This window comes from Rissa tridactyla, chromosome 2, assembly GCF_028500815.1.
Source record: "Rissa tridactyla isolate bRisTri1 chromosome 2, bRisTri1.patW.cur.20221130, whole genome shotgun sequence".
Taxonomy (NCBI): Eukaryota; Metazoa; Chordata; class Aves; order Charadriiformes; family Laridae; genus Rissa; species Rissa tridactyla.
In genome coordinates this window covers 37,931,555-37,946,012 of record NC_071467.1, presented here as the reverse complement: position 1 = coordinate 37,946,012, position 14,458 = coordinate 37,931,555, and the positions used below count along the sequence as shown (strand labels likewise).

General features: G+C 40.9%; 1 protein-coding gene across 1 annotated transcript in view; it reads right to left on the bottom strand.

Moving 5' to 3' along the window:
* CPA6 (carboxypeptidase A6) overlaps positions 1–14,458 on the bottom strand; it is an 85,359-nt gene that overhangs the window by 14,529 nt on the left and 56,372 nt on the right. Inside the window, exons 5-6 of the mRNA XM_054192995.1 lie at positions 13,655–13,756; positions 12,721–12,825 (exon numbers count right to left, since the gene is read on the bottom strand). Coding sequence (XP_054048970.1) covers positions 12,721–12,825; positions 13,655–13,756 — 207 coding nt within the window. The remainder of the gene's footprint in view (positions 1–12,720; positions 12,826–13,654; positions 13,757–14,458) is intronic.

Below are 14,458 nucleotides of genomic sequence, written 5' to 3'. Positions count from 1 at the left end.
GTTTGAACATATTTTTTTTTTCTTTATTGAGGGCCTAGTGAGAGTTCTAAATGCTTTTTCTAAGCCATTCATTAACCACTGCTCTGTTATGAATTGCTTTCTCCTCACCCGGCCTCAGCATCCCTCTCAGTGGTGCTCCACAAGTGCAGGTCCTTCGGCCTCGCTTGCCAAGCCAAAGCTGCGCGCCATCCCCCCGCGAAGCCACCGAGTCACCCAGCGCCACTCCGCTCCCAGCCTCTCCGCCGTTCTCAGCCAGGCGAGAGGAGGGGAAGATGAGCGAGAGAGGGCAAAGGGGGCACAGCGCGGAATGACAGGAGACGTAGGCAGCACGGCGTGGAGCACCGCAGGGTGGGACGAGATGCTGAAAGAGGGCAGGGCTGTCGCAGGGGAGAAGGGGATGACAGTGGGCTTTTGAGGGGAAGCTTGGCGGAGCCGTGGGCTGCATGGGAAAAAGTCCCTGGCCAACGCAGAGGTCACAGGTCCCCCAGCCCACGTGCCAGAAATCCCCTGAAGAGTCTTAGCTGGAATGGTATAGCATTGAAATTCAATGTACTTGTATTAGGAAGCCACATCAGGGCTACAAATACATTTGCATAAAAATATCGGTATGCAGGTAATAGTTATTATATTCTATTATTATTTACAGTAAATACAAATATTATTTATAGTAAATATATATATTATTTATAGTAAAAAGTAATTTTGTCAAAAGAGAAAGGAATGGTTACTCAAAAGTAATGACCGTGAAAACAAGGGCTGTGCTTCATAGATGTTCCACGTGCAGAATACACATACTGAAGTAACTAGGGCTACTCCGTGCATTAAGCTAGCTCTGCACTTCAACCTTCACAGGATTAAGAGCCTATATGATAAGTATGGATATTAAATCTGTAAGACTGTTCTCACAGTGGAAACAGAAACAAGTTGTTCTCTAAAATATGAGCCAAGGAAAATGAACGTTTTTGTCATGCTTATTTCAGGGAGAAGTAATTTGGTTGGGGAGGAAGTAAATCACCACACACCACTTGACTTTTTAATGCTTTTCTCTTTTTAGACAGTATTAACACATTAAGCTTGTGTTGTTTCTCCATGATGGGTATTTACATATCAGTGATAATGAGATTGGCATATTTGCTTGTATCTGTATTTCCATATGCCATTCTTTTGCTGTCAGTTACATCTGCAATTATTCCTTTTGTTACACTGTAGCGTTATAGACTGTATATTAAACTGCAAATGCTATAAGATTAAGCTCTTTAAAACACTTTTAAAATAACCTCCTTAAAATAACTTCCAATAATTAATTAATTTGAGGTAATACACTCCTCAAAAATTGCATGGATGAGCTTTGCAAATTTTTCAGAACCTTTCCAAATTTCCAAAAAGTGATGTAATGAAAATATTTGAATTAAGACTTTTTAATGTTCAATATGTTTTAAATCCTGTGAAGAATATATTTTTCTTGGTAAGTAAAAGCACCACCATTTAAAAACAGAAACAAAATATAGACTGCAAAATGCCAAGCACCTTTTCATTTTTTAAAGCTACTTACTCTGTGTTACTTTAATATCTGCTGTCATGGACAGAATACTATGAGAGACTTTAGAAAGCATTACAGTCCCCAGTAATACTCTTCAAAGTTTTAAGTCTTAAAGTTGATTTAGAGCCAAATATGTCATTCATTCAATTCTATTCTTTATAGCATACATGCTTTATCTCAATAATTTGGTTACCCTTTTAGAGTAGCATTTAATTAAAAATGTAACGGACCTGGTGCAACTTTCTTCTTCATGGAAAGCAAGAGTGTAGATGGTGTAACCTGGTGTGAGTGAGATCATATTCACTCTTTCCGCTGAAAATATTTTGTCCTTCATACTGTTTTTATCCGGCAATTTTGTTTGATATATGCCATCAGGTAACACAGAGCTTATAAATCTTACCTCCCTTAACAGGGAGGTCTTTGGCAATGTGCCTTACAGCTACTAAGGTGTGTCCTTGCTGGAGCACAGCCCACAACTTGCCTTTTGTGACGTGACTCTCAAATCCTCTGAGCAATGATCACGTAAACCGACCCCCCGCCCCTCCCCGGCAGTGTTGAAACATTTTCTCTTCACTATGACACAAGCAAGACGAATATAAATCATCAGTGAATTAACGGCATTGTAGTTTGCACAGAGCCCTCAGAATACAGAGTAATGTGACCTTATACGGCTTGATTCTGCTTCCCCACCATGCAATCAATAGCAGCTTTGCTGCTGAGCGCGCAGAGAGCCAGGCTGGCCCAATAAATGCTGAATAGTGTTATTAGTGAATGAACAGATGATACAGGAACCCTGCCAACATCGAGCAATCTGCCTGGGGGATGGGGGAAAGGACCAATGATTAATAGGAGGGGGGTCGATCATCTGGATGGGCAGAGTGGTGGTTGTTGATAGAGCGAGCCCAGCTCGGGCTGGCTGAGGATCTGGTCCATAGGAAATTGAATCTGGGGGACGAAGTGAACAAAAGAGCTATATCGTAAACTGACAAGGCAATAAAAGGCAAGAATTTAAAAGGGATTTAGGATGCAGTTGGGCTTTTTATAAAGTAAGGGGATTGACTGAGAAGGACAAAGCAAGGAGACAGGGTTGAGAGAAACTCTGGAATTGCAGTTGAGCTTAATAATGATTTGCTGTCCCACAATTAATTATTATTAAATTTAAGGTAACAATCAGCTTTTGCTGTTTCTGGTTTTGAATTAAACAATCACACCGAATCAAACAGTTAGTATTTTAGCACAGAGAATTGACTCCCTTGCTGTTCTACCAGAAATCGCATAAAACTGCTTCCAACAAAACAGGATTAATTCTCCCATGCCATTATTAAGGTATCAGTTAAAACATCCTTTCTGATGGTAACATACAGTGTTTTACTCTTGTCTGTATATCTTACTTTTTAGCAGGGTGCCCCTATGATTTCCTATTCAAGCCTTCGTTCCCACTTCATCAGTTTGGCAAGTTAGTAGTTAGCTCTGTCTCTGTACTTGAAAGCAGTACATCATTTTACCTCCATTTTCTCTTTTACTGCTAGTGTCCTGCTTTGGCACTCAAATCACAAGCAGAGTGGTAAGCCCGTTACTAAGGGTAAGATATTACTGACTATCTAAAACCAAATGTCTTAAAACAAAGGGTCAAGTTTTCAAGGCTGAAGCTTGAACTGTGTCTGACTTTTTTTTTTTTCAGCAAGCAAAATCTTACTTCCTTTTTGGGAGCATTTCCCATAGGAGGAACCCAGAAACAACAACCGAGAAAGATGACAGTGTGCTGCAACTAGTTTGCAACACTAAGAAGAGAGCCCATAAAAAGAGTTTGAAAAGAATCATAGAATCATAGAATTATTTAGGTTAGAAAAGACCCTTGGGATCAACGAATCCAACCATCAACCCCACTCTACAAAGTTCTCCCCTATACCATATCCCCTAACACCACATCTAAACGACTCGTAAACACATTCAGGGATGGTGACTCCACCACCTCCCTGGGCAGCCTATTCCAGTGTCTGACCACTCTTTCCGTGAAGAATTTTTTCCTAATGTCCAGCCTAAACCTACCCTGCTGCAGCTTGAAGCCATTCCCTCTTGTTCTATCACTAATTACCTGTGAGAAGAGACCAGCACCAACCTCTCTACAATGTCCTTTCAAGTAGTCGTAGAGAGTGATGAGGTCTCCCCTCAGCCTCCTCTTCCTCAAACTAAACAGTCCCAGCTCCTTCAATCGCTCCTCATAAGATTTATTCTCCAGGCCCTTCACCAGCTTCGTTGCCCTCCTCTGCACTCGCTCCAGCACCTCGATATCTCTCGTATTGAGGTGCCCAGAACTGGACACAATACTCAAGGTGTGGCCTCACCAGTGCTGAGTACAGGGGGACAATCACCTCCCTACTTCTCCTGGTCACACTATTTCTAATACAAGCCAGGATGGCATTGGCCCTCTTGGCCACCTGGGCACAGGGCTGGCTCATGTTCAGCCGCTTGTCAATTAGAACCCCCAGGTCCTTTTCTGCCAGGCAGCTCTCCAGCCACACTTCCCCAAGCCTGTAGCGATGCATGGGGTTGTTGTGGCCCAAGTGCAGGACCTGGCACTTGGCCTTGTTGAAGCTCACACTGTTAGCGTCGGCCCATCGATCCAATCTATCCAAGTCTCTCTGTAGAGCCTCCCTATCCTCATGCAGATCAACACTCCCACTTAACTTGGTGTCATCTGCAAACTTACTGATGATACACTCTATGTCCTTATCAAGATCATCAATAAAGATGTTAATCAGAAATGGTCCGAACACTGAGCCCTGAAGGACCTGCAGGATCCCAAAGGCTTGCTTACACTCGTACTTAGGATGCAAATGTAAAAGATGCTGAAGCAGAGAAGAGGCAGAGGTACGATGGCATGACTGACATGTTAGAGGAGCAAACAGCAGTTCCAGGAAGCTTGTGCAAAGCTAGGACCACCCAAGCAAATGCAGGATCTTGTGGGGAAGAAGTTGTGTAAAGTTACACAGATCTTAGTGGAAATAAAAGACACAGCTTCTTGGTTTCAGTATGAGAGGTAGTACATAAAAAAACTCATAGGTCCCAAACAAGTCAAGAAAGGCCAGAGTTATTCTGAAGCACTGTAAATACTCTGAAAGGGGCAAGACAAATTTATCTACTAGTAATTATATGAAACTAAAGCCCACGAAGTTGGTGGAGACCCCCCCAAGATGCCTACAACAGAAAAATGTAATTCGTGAATTTTACAGCTATGTTGGTCCAGGGTAGCAGCTATTGAGGGCAACACAATAGAACTCACTTGAATACATTGTTTAATTAAATTGTTGAGAAACAGACAAATAACTAAGATGCAAATTATTGCTTGTAATTCCATTTTGGGAACAACTAAATTGTCCAATACACAGAATTTTCTTTCACCGTCCTTTCTCATGCTCAATAGTGTTTCTGCATATCAGTAGTTTTACTGAGGCCCTAATTACTCAGCATCACCACGCAGGAGTGGACTGCTAAAATACAAAGCAGAGTTTCTTCCCTAGGGCAAACAGATGTTGGAACAACAATGTGAATTCTCTTCATGCCTTGAAGAAGAACATACCCAACAGCTTAAAAGCCTTCACAGGGTAGAATTAGAATGTCCTAGTGATGAATACTTACACGAGCAAGTGTCATCGAAGAATTCCTACTACAGGCACAACACAGCTGCAAAGTTACCTTTATTTTATCAAGGTGTATTCACATTGTGAAAAATGAATAGCTGCAAGCAAAATGAAAGTAATTTTTACCTTCTTAAGATCATGGGTATGCAGGAGGATGCATCTGAGTAGTTGCAAGCGCACAAGAGAAATAATGCAGTACTTATTTCCTTTTGGAAAAGGAAAACTGGAAACCATTTTAACTGGTTTTTTGCCATCATGAAGATGTCACAGCAAGGGAAAGCACCTTCTCTAAATTGTCTTACTGTTGAATAGAACCTGGGATAATCGACCACGGATCAAAAGACAAAGAAATACTCCACAGTATAAAAATGGTTTGCCAGAGTTGCTTTTAAAACAATGCATCACATGCCTCGTTGTGGTGATACCATGGTACTGCACTCCATCTTTTTGGCATTGGCTTAGATTTTATCCATTAAAAGAGAGCCCAGCCCAGGAAACTCTTGTTGGTAGTGTTCACTGCCACTTTATTTTCCTTCGCTGCAGAAATGGTGCATGTTAGTAAGCTCTGTTTTCAGTAGCAGGGATGCGCTACAGAGATGCAGATACTCGGAGCGAAGTGGGATATAAGATGGCTGTCGAAACAACTGAACTCTTTCAGAACCGAACCAGCAGTGGAGCGGAGGAGGGATGTTGAGTAGAAGCAGAAAACTACATACACATAGGTGTGATTACCACACAGAAACTTCAAATGGCAGGAACAGCATTTGGAGGATGAAAAAAAATCAGGAGGATAAAACAGATTCTGCATTTGTACCAGCGCCTCTTGCTGCTGAAAGGCTGATGAATGAAGTACTGAGTGAACAGGCTGGAAGAAGTGATCTCTCTGATGGAGAAAAAACAAATAGCATTTCAGGCAGAAGCTCCTGACAGAGAAGAATGAGTTAGTTAGAGATAAGTAAGGTTGAGTGTTTCAAATATAGATGCTGCAGGATGAAACAGATGGATTTTTCCTCCAGATAATGGATATATAGGGAGCACTCAGAGGAGTCAATTTTTTTCTGAGGTTAGTCAGCTAAAAGGACAGCTGGGGAGACTCGAGACTGACAAACAATAAAAATTAAGCTCCAATGATTGTATTGCATTTACTGAAAGAGCTGCAGAGCGTTTGTGGAGACATCTGTCACCAGGTGACTGGTCCTTCGAGGTGAAAAAAGCTCAGTCTTCATGATGCCATCATCACTGGCAGCTGTGAAGGAGCCTGTAGGGGTCCAAGATACAGCCCTTAGGAGCTTCTGTCCTTCCTAAAACACAGGTGAACTAAAAATTGATGAACAGGAGAAAAACCCAGACAGGAAGATTTCATAGAGCAAGAAGATGCGGTCGTTTAAAGAGCAACAAAAAATTTCAAGTCAAACCAACACCAGCTGAAGAGCTTTAGCTGAAGGGAACTGACCTCAGAAAAAAGGAACGTATTCAGCTAAAGGGTGAAAGGAAAAAGCTACAGGTACAGTGTTTGTTTTGGCCTTGCATGCCTCTGATTCACTTCGGAATATTTCAAATTATTTCAAAAGCCCTTCAGGTTTCTAAGAGCCAGCGCTCAAAGATATGTCCTCTATGGTTAAAAACTTCTGCTTGGAGAACTGAAAAAACATGGAGATGGAAAGCCTATCATGGGGATGAACTAACTACATTGTCTCAAAGACAACTAAATACAGGTGGAATGAGCATCCCTTAAATTAAGATGAGTCTGAAATCCTGGATTGTGGGAATATGGCATTTCATCTGTACCCGTTCAAAAGACTTAAGTCTGTTGATGAGTGATAGGTGAAGCGTATAATCTTTAACAAACATCACTGTGTTTTTTCACATAACTGTCCTGCACACCCCTAAGATCAGACTGTTTCTGGAGTGGGTGAAGAACTGGTATCTGAATTTCATAATCAGCCAGTATTTTGAGGCTCTGATAGTTATCGATAGCAAGGGCAAATAATGTTTCTGACTCCTAAAGGATTACCAATTTTGATGGAGCTCAGCAAGACCCAGAAATGATCCAGAAGGTGAAGCTGTTTTCCTGCAGTGTGGACTTCAGCACTGGAATGAATGACTGAGTGCTGCTCTGACTGTTGATGCAGCATATTGCAGATGTTTTGTCCATCAGGACTACGAATTTTGCAGAAAGAGTGTAAGTGCTACACTGGCTTTCAGCAGATCTTAAAGTAGGAATACTTATAGCTTTATGGTCTTATGACCACATGGCCTGCATGGCGCAGAAGAAGAGCCAACCCTTTTTAACACTGACGCTGTCTGGGTCTCCTGCTTGGACCTGCATCTGATCGCACTGTTGTCCTCATTCAGTTCTGTCTATGCGTATGTGCTGTTATTCTAGGTATCCTGTCTTTACAGTCCAGCACTTCATAAACATTCCTGAGGAAGAATCTGAGGTCTTGAACTCTGCAAAATTCCTGGTAAAGACTGGTCTCTGGGGCCTGGTCCACAAGCGTAATGGCTGGCTAATTGGCAATAAGCATCCCATATGCATCCCACAAGGTGACTCATAAATCAGTCTCAAACTCAGAAAAGTGGGAGCAGGTGTTGCCATTTTGGATCTTGGACAGCCTATGTGTCTCTCTTAGCTCATTATTATGGGGTGGAAAGATGGGATTCAGGCCTGGTTTCGGGAGCAATCAATACCAACGCCAGGATTAAAAAAAAAAAAAAAAATCTGCCCACAGCCTTTAACTTCTTTGTCTGGGGTTACCTGTCTGCTCCCTGGGTGCACACTGAAGTACAAACACATCATCTTGAATAATTTGGGAACTCGTATAATTGGGATCATAGAACACCCACATTTCAGAATTCGGACTGTCAGCCCCGCATCTCACAAATTAAAGTATGCAGAGCATACTGATACTCTTTTCAGATTGGGCACCCTTCTGAGATGAGGGAGCTATTATGGCCCATCTTTAAGGGGTGATACAGTACTGCAGGTTGAGCACTGGAAATCTGGAGGTGCAGGTTTGGATTCCTCTACTGTACAGCTCCTTTCCAGTGGGCTGGTGGACAGGGGTGAGGGAACATTCATGGGAGTCTAGCAAGGTCAATGCCCAAACCAAACTTATCAAGTTACCTTGATCAAATCCAGAAAGCTCAGAAGTTCTGAACATTTTTTTGGCAAAGACCTCAGATACTGGCTAGGTTCTGTCCCAGAAGCAGCAGACGGTAGCACTGCTCATCCAGGAAAAGAAAAGCCACAACAATCTCACATTAAAGAAAAGTGGCTATGGGCAATGCAATGTAAACTGACACACATTCAAAGAATAGTACTCTTATTTTGAGTAAAGTCCTCAAGATTTAAACATTTGAAAAATATAAGAGCCTAGGGAGTCTATGGAAGAGCATGCCACAGTTCACATTTGAGATGCAGATATACTGAATCCAGTCAACATATGTCAGTTTTCCTTTTTCCTAAAAAAGCCCACTTTTGAGGATGGGAGAAGAAGGTGATGGTGGAGGTTACTGCATTTCCGAAGTGTAAGGCTATTTGCACCTTCATTTGAGGCCCAGATGAGGTCACTCCCTTAGGGGCATGCACTTGATCATAATGGATGTTTCCCTTTACAGGTGCCATTGGATTCTTAGAACATTTTGTCAAGAAGTAGTACAATCTGTGCTTGCTTCTGGAAGGTTTTAAATTACATTTCTTGAATTTTCTGATCTTGGAAGACAAATTCCCTCATCAGAAACAAAGAATAGTGCATCTTAAAGTAACATCTCTTGTGTGTTTTTTCCTGAAAATGTTGTATGAATGACATTTCAAGGTTATACATCATTGACATGGATCGAATGGCAGCATTTATTAGAGGGAAGAAAGTCAAACCAGATGTAATGGGAATCCTCATCTGCTTCCACTAAAACTGAAATAGAATCTAGTTTTGATGTTAATTTGAATAGCAGCCTGTGAACCATATTTCAGATTTTTAAAAAAAATGGTAAGATCCTAAATTTGAGGTCTGGATAATTTGATATCTGAACTCTGCTTCTCCTCTCCCAATTGCACACCCAATGAAGAGGAGGTAAATATTCTTATTTAACATTTATACATATATAATTGTACTTTTGCAAAACGTCTACAGGTTTTGCTTTTTTACTTCTATGAGGGCTATTTAATTTTGGATACATACATGTTATATCTGATAAGTAAATCTTGTTTCTAAAGTCAACTGCTTTCTACAAAGTAATAACACATAATAGAGTCCCTTTCTTTCCAGTTTGTTATGTTTACTTACACATTTTAATGTATTATTAGATCCCATGCAGTCTTTTTAAAAATCTAATCTAACAGACCTTTTTGAATATTTTTTTTCCCAAATCTTTTGCTGTGGACACAAATGCAGGGTTACATTAGATTCATTTATCTTTGCAGGTTGCCTTCAAAGTAGTCCACACATAATCAGTTCAGTTTCCTTTTATAGTTCCTCTTGCTTCCCTACTCCACCCCAGGTCTCTCATATTTCCACTGTCAGGGCCTTTTTTCCACCCCTTTCCAGCTGAGTAAGGCTTGAAGCCGGGTGGGACTCCCCTGTAACCTGACTGCTATTATTCTACTACAATACTGGCGCAGACACTTCTCAGTGGCTCATTAGCTGGTACCTAAAGCTCTGATCCTGTGTGTGGAGGCCGTCCCCTTTCTTGACTTGAAATTCAATGACCATGAGGTAGGGTTTGTCAGAGGCCACCAGTATTGCTAACCCTGGTAGAACATCTGATTATCTTTAGCTGAGAGACTACAGGCATTCAGGGGCGCCTTCTACAGAAACAAACAGTGATGTTGTTATTAACACCAGACCTATGGAACACAGAGCCAAGGCTGGAGCTCATGCTGGAGTAGATTATAGTAAAAAAACACACAAAAAACCAAACAAAACCCCCAATCTCCCAAACCAAACAATAGTTTTCGCTCTCCTTTTGTTTCTTTCAAAATGTGAGTAGGCTGGGTTTGTACTTTCAACTATATTATCACATAATGCAAAACTCTTGGCTGTGCGTTCTCTTTCTCTTTTTGATCTTTAACTTCTACTTCTATATCTTTCTCCCTTTTTCTCTGGTTCATCTGTTCTTTTTCTCTAACTGTTGTATTTACCTGAACACAGAAGCAAGCAAGATACCGAGGTTTCCCAAGCTGTTTGGGAATATCTGGTCAAGTTTGCAGCACCCAGTCTTGAGCTTGACTGTTAAGTGACATTCACACCTAGAGGTTGTTTTCTAAGCTAAATCTCTTGAAAAGCCTAGTTGTACACAGGAGTACGGATACTTCAATAGAAACCAAGCGACAGAGATCACAGGATGAAGCGAAAGCTTGATAAAATATTTCAGGCTGCCTGCACAGTAAAGGGACGCGTGTATGCAGTTCCTGCTAGGAAAGAACCTAACATCACATAAATCCAACATTTCCTTTTGCTTGCCTTAAATCAATGGGCTTGTGGTGCTATTCCTTAGAGTCAACAAACATGCCAGGAAAAATCTGTTTCCAAGCTGACTGCCCTTTCTCAGAAGCGCTCATAAGCACCAGGGAGGATGGAAAGTGGGCTGCCGGGCTGCAGAGGTGCTTAAGGGAGGAGTTTGCCAGAAAAGAGAATTGCAGAGTTTGAAGCACGGGCAGACCTCCAGTTTTCCCAGAGTTCTTACTAAAAATGTATAATTCATTTAACAAAAAAGGCAATATCCTAAACCGAACAATCTAATTGCCTTGTCTCTCCTCCCCTCCCAGCCATTTTTAATATAATGATGGTCTGTGAGCATAATGTATTCTTATCCTGATGCTTTTTGCTTTAATGCTGGGTTGAAATAGTGCTCTAAGGAAAGAAGAAAATATATGTAATTTGTGAACAAAGGCAATGAACCACCAGACAAAGGTGGTACAATCTTGTATTCTCAAGGAACTCCGCAGAAACTTTCTTTAATCTAGGAAAATGCTTTTACATAGTTGACGAAACATTCTTACCAGCAAGCTACTCTCCAAAGATCTCAAATAACAACCGGAAGGGTTTCATGTACACATACACAGCCTATATTCTGTCATAAGCTCTACAGAGAAACCTTGCGATTTTTCTCTTGCTGCCACGTTGTAGTGTTTTATGGGAAAATCTTGGTAAGGAAGATGTAGTACTTGAGCAATAGGCTTTCCCACCAGTGCCTGTCTGTCCCAAACATCTGCCTCCCTTACTGCCGGCTGTTCTCCTGGGTAGGAAAGCTGCTCGGATATAGTTGCAAGTTTGTTCATCTTTACAGTAACAGAAGTCCTAATAAGAAGACGCACCACCGTAGCACACTGAACTTTGGAGATCAGCTCCTGGACCTGGTTTAGCCTATCCATGCTCACTCAAATTGTGGTGGCCTCATTATTTCTGTACTTGCCCTATATGCTGCTGAGGGCCTTCTGAGGGAAATTCACACACGGTTATATGATCGTCTCAGCTAACACATTAGGGTGTTGATGATGTAGAGGTTTACTCTTATGTAGTGACTTCTAAGGCCAGGATCTTTCTGCTGGCTGGAGAGAGCCCAGAAAATCAAGAGGCAGATCCTTTAAATCAGAGGAGGTATTAATACACTGTAGAATTCCACAGTGACAGGGTAGGAGAGAAGTGAGAAAATTGTGCGTTTATAGGAAGAACCTTGCGAACAAAGATTTTGCCTCACTTATTTTGAGAAAAAAAATGATATGCAAAATACTCAAAGCACATCTGTTGGGTTTTTTTTGAAGCCGCCTTTGACTTATGTAAATTGCATTGCAAAATAGTCTCCACTGTGCAGCTAACATCCCTTTTTGAACAAAAGTTTGTTGGTCAAGGGGAAATGTCAAAATCCTGCAAACATATCCTGCATCTGAGATGAATCTGAAATTAGAAGAGATTAAGTGCTGATATACAAAAAATGATGTACCGGACAAGTGGAAAACAAAATTCCAATTGCTTTGATTTCAGTGATTTGAAAAAAGGCTAGACCGTAGATATCAAAGATAAAGGGAGCATAAATCAAATAAAATAGGATCAAAGAAACGCTGGGGAAACCACTTGGTATTCAGAGACTATGAAATCCATAATTTTAGGTGAAATCTGCCTATGATTTTAGTTTTCCGTTCCTATGGAATTGCACAAAAGAGAAATGTTTTTCTTAATTTCAGTCCTTAAAGCAAAGATATTGCTGAACTGATCTGAAGCACTACACGCTGGCACTGATTTACCTGGACCTTTACCAGAATTACAATCTCCACATTTTTAGATCTTGGAATAAAATCCTACTTCGTATCTCTGCCAATACGTGTCTGGCATATTTTTGTCCTGTGCCTAGCTGTGTCTGGCTGCTGCTATCATCAGCTTCGTTTATCAAGCAATTAAGTGTTCTACAAATAATAATAAAAATAATAATAATAAAAAAGTGGTATTTTTCTTTTTAATAATATGTTAGATTGGTTACAGCAAAAATGCAATGTTCATCGAACTGAAGGAACTACATGACTGTAAATCGTTAAACACTTACTTCTTTCACGAACCACTGGCAAAAGGCAGGGCCAATCCATTCTCTTGCATGAATCCCACAGTCTATCCAAACAGCTTTCTTGTAGGGCCGTGATCTTTTACCTAACTTGAAGTGGGAATATTCATAGCAATATCAATAGGTCTTATGACACAGTAATGAGAAAATAATGCAATATTAGAAACACTCAACAGGTTTGAATTTTCTTGTAAAAAGGAACAGAAATTTATTGTTTTCAAAGGTATGGTCAAGATAATGGTAGGCAGGTATGCCAAGATAATGAAGCTGATCTATGGAAAAAAAAAATTACAGGAAAAGTGAGATCTGTCAATTCCTCTTTTATGAGGAATAATACCCTTAAATATCACATGGAGCAAGTGCTACACAATGCTACAGGAACAGCCTGATCTGATGAGGAATCAAATTTTCAGAAATCTGTACCAGCAGATGAAAAGAAAGTACATTGAAAGTAAAATTTTTTTGTGTGTCTTGCTGTACCATCTAATTTGTGGTCCTAATAATGTGAGCTGAGAGCACACAGCCCTGAAATTTTGTCAGTAGCTAAAGAGGAAATGTGTGGCACATGCTGAGAGGGGCTCTGGAGTCCCTTGGGGTCCCTCTCCAGCATAACTGCTTTCCAAGTTATCTAGACACACAAAATTTTCCAATTCCTTGAAATCCAAATCCTGCTAATTGGACTTGTCCTGTAATTTATCTCCATGCATATCCAAACCAAGTAAACAGGATTTGTCTTTTAGTTTTCCTGATTTTTTTTTTCTCATTAAAGATGACATTCATAGAGATGCTTAGACCTTAGCAACTTGTCCTTAGGAAACTCTGTTAACCTGCGTCTCCGCTCTCCATCCTATAACATAAGTAACAACGTGTCTGTCCCTGATCCAGACTTTAGTCTGATTAATGACTATTTAGTCTTTACCTTGAGTACAAACAGTGGTCTCCCTTCATAGGATTTTCCAACAGAGAACATGTGAACAAGGTCTGAATGAGTTTTATTCAGATGATGCATCCAACCCTGGATCTGCAAGCACAGAAATTAAATTGTTGCTTCAATCTTTGCCTTTCATGGGAAGCAACTGTAACACATTTATTAATCTCAGCTCTCAGTCCTCTGTATGTTTTTGGATTTTCCTGTAGTTTTTCTTTCTGTCATTTTTTTTGTTTTTTTTGTTTGCTCATTTTTGTTTTCACACTTGAACTATCATTGGGCTCTCATAGCTGTATTGCCAGCAGCTGGATGCAGCCTTCAGACACGCGGGATTTTTTTCCCATTTTATTGTTGGATATTACTGGAATGCATTAGCTGTTCATCGAAAAATCTGGAGATGGGACTAATCTGCCGTTCCCACTACATATAAATGGAATGAAGGAGCAGGCCCCCTGACTGACTGCCAGGACACAGAATGGTGAACAGACTGACGTGCACGATTCAATGACACCTGAAATATTTTTTTCGCAGGCACCGGAACTTGCCGAGGTGCAGCACCCTCCACGCTCAGCCTAAGGACTTGGGTTTGGTGCAGACAGAAACTGTGTATTTGAGCACACTGGAGTCAAGGGAAATTATTTACCCAGCTATCATCCAGGATAGCATCCCTCATACACGAATTTGTATCTAAGTGTTTTTAAGTCTTGGGGCCTCTTGTGCAAATGTGTACGCGTTTGCTCATTTTGCTTACCCCAATGAATCAATGAGACCTACCCCTCACTGAAATCTCTTACT